At 32.4% G+C, this 16,564-nt stretch overlaps 1 protein-coding gene and 2 pseudogenes across 4 annotated transcripts; 2 read left to right on the top strand and 1 right to left on the bottom strand.

Annotated features, from left to right (window-relative positions):
- Positions 1-3,813: 3,813 nt before the first annotated feature.
- On the bottom strand, positions 3,814-6,681 carry LOC133778333 (uncharacterized). 4 transcript variants are annotated; one of them, XM_062218221.1, is made up of 10 exons: positions 6,492-6,681; positions 6,084-6,190; positions 5,852-5,982; positions 5,684-5,750; positions 5,268-5,320; positions 4,959-5,013; positions 4,806-4,880; positions 4,580-4,697; positions 4,404-4,450; positions 3,814-4,312 (listed from the first exon to the last, which is right to left on the bottom strand). In XM_062218221.1, the coding sequence occupies exons 2-10, from the start codon at positions 6,183-6,185 to the stop codon at positions 4,196-4,198; spliced, it is 765 nt and encodes a 254-aa protein (XP_062074205.1). In that variant the 5' UTR covers positions 6,186-6,190; positions 6,492-6,681; the 3' UTR covers positions 3,814-4,195. The 4 variants fall into 4 exon arrangements, with proteins under 4 accessions (XP_062074205.1, XP_062074207.1, XP_062074206.1 ...); XM_062218223.1 differs by having other exon boundaries at positions 6,551-6,672; XM_062218222.1 differs by having other exon boundaries at positions 6,084-6,226; positions 6,492-6,661.
- Positions 6,682-6,762: 81 nt separating this feature from the next.
- LOC133778332 (lysophospholipid acyltransferase 1-like) lies at positions 6,763-10,111 on the top strand (annotated as a pseudogene).
- A 1,677-nt stretch (positions 10,112-11,788) lies between these two features.
- LOC133778331 (BAG family molecular chaperone regulator 1-like) lies at positions 11,789-13,740 on the top strand (annotated as a pseudogene).
- Positions 13,741-16,564: the final 2,824 nt, after the last annotated feature.

Below are 16,564 nucleotides of genomic sequence, written 5' to 3'. Positions count from 1 at the left end.
ATTAAGATGAAACAAATAAAATGAATATAGCTTATATTTCTAAAATGAAAAATTTTGTGAAAAATCACTAGAAAATGATATGGAACTTTTCATAATTTAGCTAAGTGGATCTACATGTAAAGGATTTAAAAAGTTATTTTAGTTTGAGAGTAATTTTTTTTGTTTATTTGGTTAAATAATAATAATTCATTGAGATGTTTATTCTTGTTAATCAAGTTCAAGAAATAAATAATTAGTAGAAAATATATCCATGTCTTCTTCTTTTTTTTCAAAAAATAACAAGATGTACCAATAATAAAACATTATTAATCTTTAAGCACATCCCAAACAAAGAACGTAATCTAACCTTAGCCGCAGCCAAACTTGGGTGCACATTTATATCATGAGAGTGTGCACAAAAGTGCCAGTATAAAATCTGAAGAAGAGTAATGATATATGCACACACAGATATTATACACACTTATGTAATAAATTATTTCAACCAATTATATTTATTTGAAATGGACCTTACTAAATAAAAGTAATTTGTCACGTGTGTAGTATTTGTGTGTGCATGTATATAAGGCATACTGCAATAATACAATTAGCATGAATAAATAGTCTCACCTAAAAAAAATTTATAGATCCAACACAAATTTGGCGTTTAAAAATTATATCAAATTTCTCACTTGTTTTTCATACGTGCCCTTCATATTTTAAGGTCATTAGACCACAACTAACACAGTTTATATATTTCAGGAAGGGTAAGCTCTGTCTCTTCATTGATAGGATCCTCAATTTTGAATTTATTTACCAAAGGTGATGCTACCTAAAAATTGTATGAGTAATTTGAAAAGGTTAATTTAATTTCTCACCAAATCCTACCTCAGATCTGATGTATGGGCACACATTGAACACTTCCATGCCTCCTGCAAAGACAAACAGAAAATAACAACACCAAGGAATAAATTAAACACACATAACATATTGTAATGATTCATAATAAAGGCTTCCATTTCAAGGAGAATAATGAGAATGTTTTTGTAGCATAAAACTGACCTAGCCAAGCCAATACTACTACCTTTAGGTGAATGGGATTAGGATTGGGATTGGGGAACAGCACATGGGTGTTGGGTCAACTTTGTCATACAAGAACATGCACCACCTTATCTTAGCAGCACCCGGATTATTCTCCTATAATAGGATAGAGTGGGATTATAATATGTCAGTAAATTAAAGTAGTATATTTTATTTGCTCGATGAGTGTCGATGCTGGTTTATGTACTATATTTTATCTCTGTCTTTTGAATTGGACAGAGTTGGGTTCTCACTTCTCAGTCTCAGTCTGCTGGTGTAGACTAGCACCATGGTGCACTGCCCCTAGTGGGACTGGTCGCTCACCGTATGATCGAAAACAATTAATACTAAACTTTTCTTTTCATGAATTTATCTCCAATATGTGCCCATATGTCTGGTAATGGTAAATGCACTAAAATTATGCATCAAATTACACCAACTTACTTTACAATATCATTCAAAGAACTTTACATAAATATAGGAAAAATAAACAAAATTTCTATACTAATAGAAAAAAAAAATTATACAAAATATAATAAGTTTTGAAAAAAAAAAATTAAATATAATAATTCTATAGAATATAAAAAATAGATTACCATAAATACACAAAACTCTATCTCTCTCACTCTCTCTTTTCTCTCACTCATGACATCTCTCTCTCTTTTTCCTTTCTTCCTCTCTCCTCTCCCATTTGGTTCTCTCATCTCAGTCTTTCGTCGGTGATGTACCCCTGCCCCCGCCCTCGACAACAACGACACACCTCCACCCTTGCCCTGGATTGTGAAGTACCTCTGCCCCTCTAGTTCTTCTTCTTCTTCAGATCTAGTTTTATTTTTATTTTCTTTGTTCTTCTTCTTCTTTTTTACATGTGGTTTTGGCATTTCAAATCTTATTTTGCAATTCATATTTAATTTTTTTTTCCTTCTAAACCTAATTGTAACCGGTTACAGTCACAATTTGTTCTAATTTCTGGTATTTTTTTCATATCTGTTTAAGTAACCGGGTATAGTGACATCTAATTCTTTTTATTCAAATCTGATTTTTTTTTTAGATTTAGCTGTACCCAATTACAATAACAATTGATTATGATTGTTTGTTTAGATCTGATTTTGTTTTCACACCTCACTAAGTAACCAGGTACCATGACAATTGGTTATTCTTTTTTTTAGATATGAAATCGTAACCAGTTACAATTATGGCTAGTTTAACTTTTTTGTTTGTGTGTGATCCTATTTGTTTCCAAGTTTGGCTAAGTAACCGGTTACCATCGCAATTTTTTTTTTTTCATATATATTTTATTTTTCAGACCTAGATGTAACCAATTACCTTCACGATCAATTTTGTTTATTTTTTTCATATCAGTTTTTTTCTTCCAAATCTCACTAAGTAACCCGTTACAATTCGGTTGATATTTTGATAATGGTACATTACTAAAAATATCAAACCCGTTACAATTCGGTTGATATTTTGATAATGGTACATTACTAAAAATATCAAACTTATTTTTATAGCTGTAACTAGTTACTATAACACCACTTAAAAAATAAAACTGATTTTTATTGTTATAACCAGTTACCACACATCATTACAAAAAATTGACAGTGACACAAGATTACTATCACAAAAAAAACATCAAAATTGTTTTGATAGTGGTAACTAGATAAAATGTTAATTGAATAAGATAGAAAATTGAAGAAAAGAAGAATAAATGAGAATAAAAAGTATGATGATGAAGATCTCAGATTTTTTTCTTCAAATAATTATGCAAATTTTTTTTTTATAAAATATGAATGATAAAAAAATAATACAAATAGATTAAAATTATAAAAATAATCTCAAAACATATCAAAACTAATTACTAAAAATATATATAAAAAAATATGGTATACAAATAAAATTTAATAAATACATAGGAAAAAACCTCCCATAAACATGTAAACAAAAAAATGTCATAAAAAACTTAAGAAAAAAAAAAGCTGTCATAATTTTTAAAGTTTAAGAAAAAATTATTGTGTAATTTTTTTTTATTTAATCAATCAAATTTATTTTAAGTGAGACTATTATTTAAAAAAAATAATATCATGTCAATTTGTGTGTAATTTTAGTGGTCATATTCTTATTAATTTATAAGACATGGAACTTAAAAAGGGACGAAAGAAACATATATAAGTACAAGACAAACGAACATGTATTAATGTTATAAATTTCATATAAAATTTAAATTAACATGCGAATAAATTAACGAGTTAATTGCGTTAATGTAGTCAATATTGATTATTGACTGATCATATTATGTGCGTTAATTCACCTGTCATGTCCTTCTAAAATTCATTTTATATCCAAAACAATTAACATAACAGATGCAACAAATGTAAATAAATAAATTAAAAAAAATACATTTAATTTGAACGAATTGAATCAGTCCTATACTCTTAAAAAAAGGAGTAAATTACTAGTCTAGCAAAAATTTAATTATAGGCTATTTAGGTTTTTTGATTCCAAATTATGATCTATACATGATCTTTCTCCATCAACACCACATACTTAATTTTTTAGAATTATTTTAAAAAATATTAATAAAATAATTTTTTTAATATTTTAAAATTACATATGTGCCGCTAACATGATCAAAACACATCACATTAGATAAAATTAGACAAAAATCCAATTTTACAATCCTGTAAATAGTTCAATGGAAATTTTAAATAGCAAGAAAAAATCAGGAACATAATAATGTACAAGTCATAACCCACGATAAAAATCCTAAATAGCCTTAATTATATTGCAGTCAAAATCCCAAAAATGAATTTGATGGGATCAAATTAAGATGTAATGGAAAACCAAAACCTTCACCTGTATGCCTTGAGTTGGTGAACCAAAACTCTTGTAATAATCTAATAATTAAAATAAATTCAAAGACAGAGTTCATAAAATATACTACAGCTACAAAAATGGATTGTTCTCCTTTCTCCTCCCACTTTGTGTTTAGTTTAAGTAACATTTATAAATGGCTCACTAAATACTACCAATTGAAGTTCCTCAAGGCATTGTGGGGGTCTCAACCTCAGAGCATGAATGTCTTCACCATCATAACAAAAAAATGGAAGATTTATACACTGCCTTTAAGGACCAAATCGGTTCATTTGCTTTGCTGTTGTTGATTATCGACAGGCTTGCGGTAAGGCATGTATCGTTGATCTTTCGCAGCGTTCTTCTTCCTTCTTTTCTCAATATAGGCTTCAAGCTTGCCAGATCCCTGCTCATATGAGAATATTTTGTTAGTAAGTTAGTATGTGGGCTTGCTGCGAAAGTGATTTTATTTTGTATGTCCAGTATTTTCTACATACCTGAAGCTGTTCATATTTTTCAAGGAGTCTTTGTTTTCGGACATCGGCTGCAAGTTAGAAATGCAAGTAGGTGTCAAATTGGAACACGCTAACATGTTATTATATAGTTTACCTAGTAAGAGAGGGAAATCACGAAAGAAAAAGAGAGAGAGAGAGAGAGAGAGGGAGAGATGTACATTTCTTAAGATAAAAGGGTTTTTTCCCTTGCTTTACTGCTTCTCTCTCTTTTCTCTTGTGCTCAGCCAAAATAGCATTTTCTCTATGCTTCGTTGAATCAGGCTTCAGCTGTTTGTTCTACAAAGATAAAAGAACCATAAATATTTTACCAAAATTTTCTGCAGAAATAAATAAATTCTAAACGAATGTGTTAAAGTAAATGAATAGCATAAACGAAGCACTTACTATCCAAGAAAGTTGGTTCTTTAGCTCTTCAATGACTTCTGGATCACGGGATTTCTTCAATTGCTTGCGTAGTTCCTGCAATGTCCAAGTCAAAACTCAGCAAACAGGAAAATTGAGATTCAAGTAGAAAACATAATTAGTCAAGAAAATCACCTCTTTTTCAGCAGGAAGCTCCTCCTCGTAAAGAAAATTATATCTTTTTTTAAAGCTGAAGATTCCAGATATAATATTATCAACAGAGCATATACATGTCATGATGCCAAAACATAAAAGCAAATAACCGAATTGCAAGTCGCGACTAAAGCACAAACTCAACTGTGACCTTTCAATGTCAATCTTTTGTTTCTGTTTTTTCTTCCCCGTATATTTATAATAGTTGCACATTTCCAGGTTGGTGAATATTAGCATTACTAGTAAATCAGTGAAAACAAAAAAATGCATTCTAAGAAACTGAACGCTTACCCATCATTATCAAGTGTACCACATAAAGACTCAAAACGTGGGTCTCGTACCACCTGAAAATACAGTAAGATATCCGTTAAATCATAAAGCTCTACGAATAAGGAGCTGATACACATGAGAAATTCAATTAGTTTTACTATGCATAATACAACAAGTGATGGATCAGGATGTTATTGGTCACATTTGATTCCTTAAAACAAGGCAGTGGTCATGTTTCTATTATCACATTTCAGTAGCCACCTTAGTAATCTCATTCAAAACCGGTTTAAGCAAACTATGTAAAAGGAAATGAGCTCAGATAAACACACAAATTTAAGCCAAAGTAAAAACACCACAAGACCAAAAAAACAATCAAATCCCATATAGCAACTTTCAACATGAGATAACTAAAAACAACAATTATCAACAAAACTAACCTTTTTAGGAGCTTGAACAACATCTCTGAATCGACCAACTGGCTTCTTACAACTAACTTCCATTGGTCTTCAAACACATTTACACACAAATTAGCAACCTCATCACGAGCCACATAACCACCAATATGTATGTATGTATATATAGATACATAATCAAGCTCGAATCACCTGTTCTTATTGGCACGTCCAACCTTCTTCTCTTTGCGGTCCTTTGCAGGCACTGAATGTGACCCATTAGATCGTGCCTTCTGCAACTCCTCAAATGTGACATCCGCTAGCTCCCGCTCTATCTCCTCCTCCTATTGTCAACCCAGAAAAATATATATATTTTTTATTCCAAACTAACTCATCAATTTTGTTCAATAAGAAAAATCCTCTTTTGGGGTCAATGGTTACTCACATCTTCAGAGGAAGAGGATGACAATGATGATTCGATGTCCTCTTCCCTATCGGAGTACTCTAATTTCTTTGACTTTGCAAATTGTCTATTGGAATTCTTCATCTCGACTTCAAAACAAATTTCCCTAAATCAATGTTTTTTTTCTAAAAAGAAAAAGGCAAAACCCTAAGAGTACTATAATATGAAAATTGAACGAGTTCCACTATGTAAAATCGATAGAATGATCATGCAGAATCTCCAATTGAGAAAAAAATTTAACTACTGCAATCATTTTTATAAAGAAAAACACTAGAAACTAACATAACATGATATAAATTTTCATGTAAGTATATATAATAATAATAATGACTTGAACAGAATGATTACTTTGCTTTCTCATAACATACAAAATAGAACGTATTTACTTACATAGGCGGACCGGTTGACTGGTTGGGTGACTCAAGTGGAAGGGGGATCAGTTGGAGTACCTGGGCTATAGGCTGCCGTCACCGAGAGTAGCAGAGAAGGTGGAGGAGGACGGCGACGGCTAAGAGATAGGTAGTAAGAATTTAGGGCTTTAACTTGCCCGAGTTTTATCAAGTTTTTTATTTTATTTTATTATTCTTTTCTTTTCGATAACTTCGATGACTAATATAGTATTCTACAGAGGGCATTATCGTCATTTTAAATTGAAGTGAATTATGGTTATTAAGCATTGAAAATTTGTTTGGGAACTGGGAAAATATTTTGTTGAACTCACAGAAGTCTCAGATATAGTTCTTAGCGAGTCAGAACTCAGGGCGAAGCTGAGAAAGAGAAGAGAAGACAGAGCCCAGAAGTCAGAGTTCGGCCATGGACCTTGATATGGAATCCATGGCGGCCTCGATCGGTGTATCGGTCGCGGTGCTTCGTTTTCTCCTCTGTTTCGCCGCCACCATACCTGTTAGCTTCTTATGGCGACTCGTTCCGGGTCGATTCGCTAAGAACCTCTACGCGGCATTATCGGGGGTTCTTCTATCTTATCTCTCTTTTGGGTTTTCTTCAAATTTGCATTTTTTGGTGCCCATGTTACTGGGTTACGCTTCCATGATCTTGTACCGCCGTAGATGTGGGATTATCACCTTCTTCTTGGGATTCGGCTATCTCATTGGCTGGTACTTCTTTTTCCCGTTGCTTTTTTATTTGAATTTCTCAATGTTTGGTTTTGATCTATAAATTTGCGTAGAAAGTAAATGGGTGAGTGGTAATGGTATGGTAAAAGTTCTGGGGATTTGATAATACTTAAGTTCTGGGGATTGGATAATACTAAAATTCTAAGCTTTATATACAAGGAAAAACAGATATTGGTTAACCCACTTTCATCTATTATGTTGACTTTCAGTTGGGTTGTACTTTTGCACTAAAGTGACAATATTTCTATTCTTGAATGAACTTCATGGTATTTGTGTCTTCATATTCTTGAAATTATGTTTCTTTACCTCAGAAATGTTGACTATTCTTATCTGTATGTAGCCATGTCTACTATATGAGTGGGGATGCATGGAAGGAAGGAGGAATTGATGCAACTGGTAAGCAATATTCTGCCTTTTGTGGATGACCTGTACTGTTTAGAGGATAATGTAATACTCTATGGACTTCGCCTGAGTACCTTAGTCAGTTAAAACTATAGCTTATTGTTGTGTGAAGCATGCAACTAATGTTCTCTATTCTTAATGTTAATGATTTATGTTTATGTTAAATTTGTTGTGTACTTCTTCTCGGCTATGTTCTAACTTCTTTTCATGGATTTCCTGCTAATATTTAGGAGCCTTAATGGTGTTAACTCTGAAAGTTATCTCATGTGCAATAAACTACAATGATGGGATGAAAAAAGAGGAAGAGTTAAGTGAGACTCAGAAGAAAAACCGGTTGGTTAAGTTACCATCGATCATTGAGTATTTTGGTTACTGCCTCTGTTGTGGCAGCCACTTTGCTGGTCCAGTTTATGAAATGAAGGATTACCTTGATTGGACGGAGAGAAAGGGGGTAGGATTTTGCGATGTTCTTTTTCTCTAATTTTTTTGTTCTTCTTTTAAATCATCAAGACAATTCTAGTCCGCTTATCTCACTGAAGAAATAATTTTGTAGATTTGGAGCCCATCAGAAAAAGGATCACCATCTCCTTATGGGGCAACTCTTCGAGCTCTACTTCAAGCTGCATTTTGTATGGGTCTGTATTTGTACCTTGTTCCCCAGTTTCCTCTGTCTCGTTTCACCGATCCATTATACCAAGAATGGGGATTCTGGAAAAAATTGGGCTACCAGTATATGTCTGGGTTTACAGCACGTTGGAAATATTATTTCATCTGGTCACTTTCAGAAGCCTCCATCATTATATCTGGCTTGGGATTCAGTGGCTGGACCGAGTCTACACCGCCAAAGCCACGATGGGATCGTGCCTAAGAATGTTGATATTCTTGGTGTTGAGTTAGCAAAGAGTTCAGTTCAGTTGCCGCTTGTGTGGAATATACAAGTCAGCACCTGGCTTCGCCATTGTAAGTTTCTTTTTCCCCTTCTAATTGTGTTTGATTTATATGTACATCTAACATTTTGATGGTAATGATGTTTAATTACTCACAAAAACTGTTAAATTCCACCGAATCCAACTTTCATGCATTATTTACTGCTCTACAGTCATGTATCTAACATAATTTTTTTACTTTAGTTGGCTTATATCTTTTGATGCATATATATAAATAGAGCTCACGAATGAAACTGGAGATGACTCTTTTTATTGAGCAGCATTAACTTGTACATTTTACTTGTGTTAGATGTTTATGAGAGACTCGTTCAGAAGGGCAAGAAACCTGGTTTCTTTCAGTTGCTGGCCACACAGACTGTCAGCGCAGTATGGCACGTGAGTATTATGTTACTTTCGATTAGTAAAATGTTGTTTTTTATTTACTGTCTCCCTCCCAACAATTATCATGTTATATATTTATGAGCATCTTCACCTTTCATCTGGGTTATTAAAGGAGCCACTCATTGCTGTTTAATTCATCTCTAGTTATTAATTAAAAATAGTTAATGTCTTCATAACTGTCAAGCCTGTCACCTTTAATGGCCTGAAAATTCAACTCTTTTAATCACACGTTTTTTTTTTTACAGGGATTGTATCCTGGCTATATTATATTCTTTGTTCAGTCCGCATTGATGATTGCTGGTTCAAGAGGTATTTACAAAGCTGCCCTTTTTCTGCGGTGTGCTTTCCTCAAATGACTAACCCTTTTTTTTGCCTTTTCTTCTGTTGCTGTTTTTGCAAGCAGTCATTTACAGATGGCAGCAAGCTATACCTCTAAAGATGTCTCTGTTCAAGAACGTACTTGTACTGTTAACTTTGCTTACACCCTATTGGTTCTTAACTACTCCTGTGTTGGTTTCATGGTGAGTCATCTCACTCTTTCTGTCTTTATATATATCATATATAAAATATTTATATATGAATTTCAGTGATGTCCCACCAGATAGAGTACTGATCCCTTTCATACATAAAATAGAAATTTTGACAGTTAGCAGTATAATTAATTTCGAAGTAATGTTTTATGTTGCAATATTTATGTTTATATATACCTGAACAGCTAAATTTAGTACTTTGAAGTTTCTACCTAGTAATAAGTATGCTGTTTTATCTTCTTGGACAGGTATTAAGCCTGCATGAGACACTAGCTTCGTACGGAAGTGTGTACTATGTTGGAACCATTCTTCCCATAGTACTGATCTTACTTAGTTATGTAATCAAACCAGCAAAGGCTGCCAGACCAAAGTCTCGGAAAGATGAATGAATGAGGTAGAAATCCTGGTTCCTTCTCTTGGGAGTGTTTGGAAACGAGACTAGGAGAAACAAACAACCACTTCTCTTCAAGTTTTTTTTCTTTTCTTTTTTCTTTCTTCATTACCCTTATTTTTGTTTTTGGGGATCTCATAACTGTTAAAAGCTCCATGCATATCTGAGTTGAAATGACATTAATTTACTTCCCAATCAATGCCCACCTACTGCTTTTTTGTTCAAATTTTTATTTGAAGTTCGGTAGTTGAGACTCATAATATCCAAAATATGGCATGTCAAACCAAATCGTGAAGCAAAGAAAGATGGGGGGGTCCTCTTTTTGCATAACAAAAATTATTAGTCCCTTGAGAGAATTTTGATATAGCTAAAGTTAATTAAAGGACTTGACTATATAAACTTTAGTCAAGTTTAAGTATTATGATTATTTAAGAACAAACAAAAGTTAATCACTTTATTCTGTTTTTGACTAAGCAAGCTATCTTTGATCTCTTGTTCTTACTGATATTAATGGCTTACTTACAAGCCAAACATGAGAATTGGTCCAGCTCTTGGCTAGTAATGTTAGCCGTTCTCAAAATTTACACTTACAGTAAAAATAATGTGTTTTTAATGTAAAAATGTTGTTTTTTTTTTTAAATGTAAAACTTGGTTTTAGGTCTAAGATCGTTTGGTATAAGATAATATTAGCATTGGAATAAGAATGATTTTCTTGTATTTGCATGCCCAAATAAGTATAATTATATTAGTTTTTGAGCAATCATATTGTTATAATCTATTCATTTAATTTTTTATTGAAACAAATAACAAGCTGCTTATAATATTCTAAGGTATAAAACAAGCAACAATGGAAATTATGGATTATGGATTATTTAATAAATACAAACTAAATGCAAAGTCTACTTGTCTAGAGAAAATTAAGCTATAGTCAACATTCATTTAAATAAATTTAATTGAAACAGTAATATCATTGACCCTATCGACCAAACATTAGTACTTGCTTGAAAAGGCCACTTCATCTACCTTCTTCACTGAATTATGCAGAAAATAGTACCTTACGTGCTGCATTAAATTGGTGTAGGTTTCTCAATTCTCATAAGCAAAGAATACATACAAGTTAAATGTTTATAACCAAAATAAATATTTGTTAATTTTCCAAAACAAAATGCAAATAAAGACTGTCTGTGTAGTAAATTGCAATCATTGATACCAAATTCAATGGCCACAAATTCATTGGAGAGAAATTGAAATGTTGTTATTATTATTATTAGTAAATTCACATGACTAATTATTTGGAAACGTGGGAAGTACCTTATTAGAATATAGTAGATAAAGGGTTGATTTCATATTTGTAAAATGACCAAAATGTCCCTGTGAACCAATCATATTAGGAACCAGACATTTGCCAACTGGCTGCAGATATTTTCTATGTCAGAGCTGGCATTAACATGTTGTTCCTCCTTTTTCAATTTTTTGTTAGCTTTCCAGTTTCTAGACAACGAACCATACCCAAGTTGTGTTTTTTAATTTTTTGTTTCATTATAAATTTAACAGTATATTTATATACATATCTATCTATATATGTCATCAAGATAAAAAGTAAGCAAAATCCTATGATAGTGTCAGAGTGTTAATGTGACTCATCTAAATTCATCTGGGCTTTATTCCAAATATTGAAAAGAAAAGAGATTTAAGTCTTAGCTTTGCATGTGAAAGTTGATTTTGGTTTTTTCCATAATTACCTTTGATTTTCCCATTTGAAAAATATATATTTATATATTATAAATATAAATATATGTGTGCATAAAAAAAGCGAGTGATTTCTTCTTTGTTGCCTCTTCACGTAACTAAATTTTCCAAATTATCTTTCTATTTATATATATATATATATATATATTCTCTTCACTCACCTCCTTCGCTGGCCATTCATTCATTTTCTTTCCTTTTCCTTTTCCTTTTCCTCTCTCTCTCTCTCTCTCCAATGCTTCAGTGAATCCATTAACAGATCTCATCTCTCTCTCTCTCTCTCTCATTTTCTTTTCTGGTTTCACCACACAATTGAGTTCAAACACCTTGCTTTGGTTGAGAGAGATCACATAAACCAAAAAGCCTTAAACTTATATTTTTCTTCCTGAAATTAAGATAAGTCAAACACCTGGGTTTTCTTTGATTCCTTTTCCTACATATCATGACTATCTCAAAATCCATTTTACACAACTCCATGGTTCTTTCTTGTCTTCTGGGTTTCCTCAAGTCCAAGCGAAGAACATAAAAGCTTGCAGCTTTTCTTCTTTTACTACTTTTTCACCTCATAACAAGATCAACTGTATATGCATATATATACATACAAACATATATGTTAATGGAGCCTGTGAGGACAAGGATGAACAGCAAGTTTTGGTCCTCAATAAGAGCTCTGTTGAGGAAGAAGGAGGCCCAAGTGTGGGGCATTGGGAGGTTAGGCCTGGAGGAATGTTGGTTCAGAAGCGCAATTCAGATGTGAAACCCAAGTTCTGTGTCAACTCTAACCATAAGAGTTAGAGTCAAATATGGCTCTTCGTATCATGAAATCTCTATCAGTTCACAAGCAAGCTTTGGTAAATTGAAAATCTTTGAATCTCTCACTATTTATTATGCTATTGTTTTTCACTTTTTGTAAAAGAATTTGACATTCTTTGGGGGGCAGGGGAGTTGAAGAAAAAGTTGGCTGAACCAACTGGTGTGCACCATGAGGATCAGAAGCTGATATTCAAAAACAAAGAGAGAGATTCCAAAGATTTTCTAGATGTTTCAAGAGTTAAAGATGGATCGAAAATCGTCCTTGTTGAGGATGTTGAGAAGAAAGAAAGAAGGGTCTTGGAAATGATTAGGAATGCAAATGTGCAAAAGGTTACTAAATCTTTGAAAGAAATTGACTTGGAACTCAACAAGCTAGAAGGGCAGGTAAAAAGTTCTGGCTTTAATTATCAGTCTTAGAACCTTTTTTTTCATGTTGAATTCGATTACAGATTGTTTTTGGTTTGGTACTTGAATTTGATAGGTCTTAGCTTTAGAACAAGTAGCATCTAAACATGGGAAAATTGAAGACAAGGATGTGGATGTTTTGATCGAAATTTTGATGTCAAAAATGATCCAATTGGATGGAATTTCAGCTGAGGGAGGCCTTAAACAACAGAGAAGAATGCTGGTACTTTAATCTTTGCATAAACTTTTTTTTAGTACTTTCTGTTAAAGTTTATGTGTAGCCCCCCAATGAAGTTACATTTTTGAGTCTTTTTTTTTTTACTTTGAAGGTGAGAAAAGTTCAGAAGTACATTGAAACTCTTGACAAGGCAAAGCTACAAAAGGTAAATTTAACAGCAGCATAGAAGGAAGAGCAAATAATAAGCAAAAACAAGACAATTCGAGGCTGCGAAATGAAGTAAATTTCAGTGTAAGGAGGCCAGTTTCTCAGAAACCATCAAAGAATTCTGAGTCTCTAGTGGTAACCACAAAATGGGAAACTTTTGATTGAGTTATAGAATCTTTCAGTTCATGCTGAAAATCCCATGGTCCAACTTAATTATTCTTTTGTTTCTTTTTCTCAATTTTCTTTCTGTCTCAAAGATTTTCTCTCATTCTAGCAAACTTTCCAAGGATCTGGCTTTTATGATGCAGTGAAGAAATAATCTCTTTGAATATTTAAATATTCTTTCTTATTGTGGGGGTAAATTGTAGCTTTGCAAATCTGTACATATATAGTTAGAGATAGTGGAGTGTGAGTTTGTGTATATTATTAAGCTATTACATAGGTAAATCATATCATCTTGTAATTCACTTGTTGCAGAGATAAATTTATTGGGTTATGTTTTCTTTTGTGTAGTATAATCTAACTAATAACTAGAAGTTAAGGCTATATTTTAGCTTATAACTTCAATCCATAAAATTTGATAAAGCAACTAATTTTTTTGCTTTTTAGTGATTACAAAAATGAACAAACCAAAATCTCTCAAGGGATTTTATTTAAAGGTATGTTTGACTTTAAAGGGTGCAATAAGTGATGATGAACTCTATTTAATATTATCAAGTACAATATGTTATAAAGTGTTATTCCTAATAATAATAATAATAAATCTATAAAATCATTATTGCTATTCATAAATTTTAAAAAGACATGTTACTTGCTGGAACTTGAACTCTGTAAGAGTTTGTGGTGGTGGTCTGGAATGGTCGGTTTTGCACTAGAACACATTTGCACATGCAATGCCTATAAAAGAGCAACATAATTTAAAATATGTGAGAATTTTAATAGAACTATATTTATATATATATATATACACATATAAATGGAGTTCAATTTTGTCTTGTTCTGGAATGATCCACAATAGTTCAATACATATATCTTGAATATGTAGTGGAGTACATCATATGAGTAGAAGAATGGACTTAGTCATAGAGCATGAGGGAAATGGTTAAAAAAGAGAATCAGAATTTTCTGGAAAAATCTCTATTTCTCTTCTGAACTATGAGTGCTATAATAATGACTCAAAAGCAAGAGGCAGAGGAACTCATGAAGATTGTTTTTCACTTTAGCATATTTTATGTCAGTGAGTGACTTTGAAGTGGTTTTTATTCACTTTGGAGCTAAGAAAAAAGAAGGGTTGTACTAGTGGGAGGAGGATTAGGAGTAGGAATAGTGGTGGCCCATTTGGAAGAATCTGACTGACTTACATGTGATCTTTTTTGGACTTTCATCTCAAGAGGAAGAAAGGGGTTGTTTGTTTTGATTTTCCCATGAAGGACAGGGTGACATTGTGCTGAGAAACCTGAAAAGAAATTTTGAGAGCCATGGATTATTAAAAATTTAGAAAAATAAAATAAGAAGTGCAATTCGAACCATTTGAATAATTTTTCAAACGGACTATTAATATCGACCTAAGTTAAATTATTATTTTGACAAAAGTTAAGGTCAGAACTGCTATTAAATTGAAACAAAAATAAATGGCTAGGAAGAAGAGTAATTGTGAATTGGATAAAGTAAGAAAGTCAAAGTGTTGGTTAGAGGGATCCGTAGAGAGAAGATACAAATGAGGTGTTTAGTGTCTAGTTTTGTTATTGTTTCTTTGGCAGATTAGTGCATCATGTTATTACAGATTTCATCAGACCTTGGTTGAGTGACAAGAAATTTGTATAACGAAATCCATAGTAAGTTGTTTCAATTATTAAAACTCTATTGGGTTAAAAATTGGTTTATGCATCTCTTTAAACCAACTATGTCGTAGTAATAAATGTTTTGGTCACACCATTTTTCCTAAGCTAATAGATAGGTCTGGTATTGTATAACACAGCTTTATGTAAAACTTTATTCACTTCCAACTCCTATCTATTTTGCATATTTGTATAATATCTTTTTCTCCTTTCCACATCACTATGTTCATACTTTTTCATCTCTTCCAACCTTTGCTTTAATTATATTATAGCTTCTTTGATTTCATGGGATCAGGTGCTTTTTACTTAGTTATTGTTGATCAAGTTTATATATTTATGGTTTATTTTTTAAAAACATATACGTATAAAGGAAAAAGAAATATAACAAGTTCGATGTTCATTTTGGATATTACAAGTTTTGGCACAATGGGCAGTAGAGTACTATAGGGAATAGAAGCAAACACAACTTCCAAACTTGTTCATACGCTGAAATCCATGCCTCATTACATTTGATATTTGGAGGGCTCCTCCTCATGACTATCTGAAGATGAACACTGATACGGCCTAGATTTTCATAAGAGTTTCATCGGTGTTGGGGCAATCATATGAGATGAAGATGAAATTTCCTTCTTTGGTTTAAAGATCTAAAGCCTTTTTTTGTGTCAATGAAGCAATGGCCTTGACGATTTTATATAGTCTTAGATGGGTTAAAGACTTAGCATTTTCATTTTTGCTACTTGAAATTGATGTAGAATTTGTGGTTTTTTTCTCATCTTACTCCTCGTCCTCAATGGAGTTTTTTTTTTCCTTTGAGATATTAGACACATATTATGTGTCTTTTTAGGTATATCTCTAATTCATGTGCATCGCGGTTGTAATAACGCTGCTCATGGATTAGCCAAGTAATTTCACTACGTATTACCACCACTGAAGATTCATATCCAGGAAAGTGTGATCATGGCTCTTCTTATTCTCTCTTTCCCTTTGAGTTCCATTGTAGCGCCTCAGATTTTTACTTAGTTAGATAGTAGTGGCTTACGTTGTAGTATTTTAGTTTTCGTGGATATTGGTTCAAAGCCAGGAATTAGTTAGAAACCCGTAGAGCTAGTTATGGATTTTATAAGTTTAGCCTATAGTTTAGAAATATTAATTTTATCATAATGGTTTGATTAATGTAGATGGTCCTAGAAATACTATTTATTATAACCTAAGGTCTAGATAGAATAATTAAGAATGTGACATTTGTCATATGTATGTTTATTAAGGATTTAAGGATTTTTTATGAATAAAATACTCAATGATAAGTTTAGGAAGTCTAGAACCTTCACTCAGATGTTAGGATCTTGTATTACTTAGTCAAAGTAGTTTAAACCACTTTAAGTGTGCTTAAAATGTACAAAAACGTGGTTTAGTATATCAGCGTAAGCCGATATATCACAACTATAGGGGTCGATATATTGCAATGTTGTTACGGAAAAACACGTCGACTTGC

Source organism: Humulus lupulus, chromosome 5, assembly GCF_963169125.1.
Source record: "Humulus lupulus chromosome 5, drHumLupu1.1, whole genome shotgun sequence".
In the NCBI taxonomy this organism is placed as follows: domain Eukaryota; kingdom Viridiplantae; phylum Streptophyta; class Magnoliopsida; order Rosales; family Cannabaceae; genus Humulus; species Humulus lupulus.
Note: the sequence above shows the minus strand (reverse complement) of the source record. Positions and strands in the feature narration are given on the sequence as shown.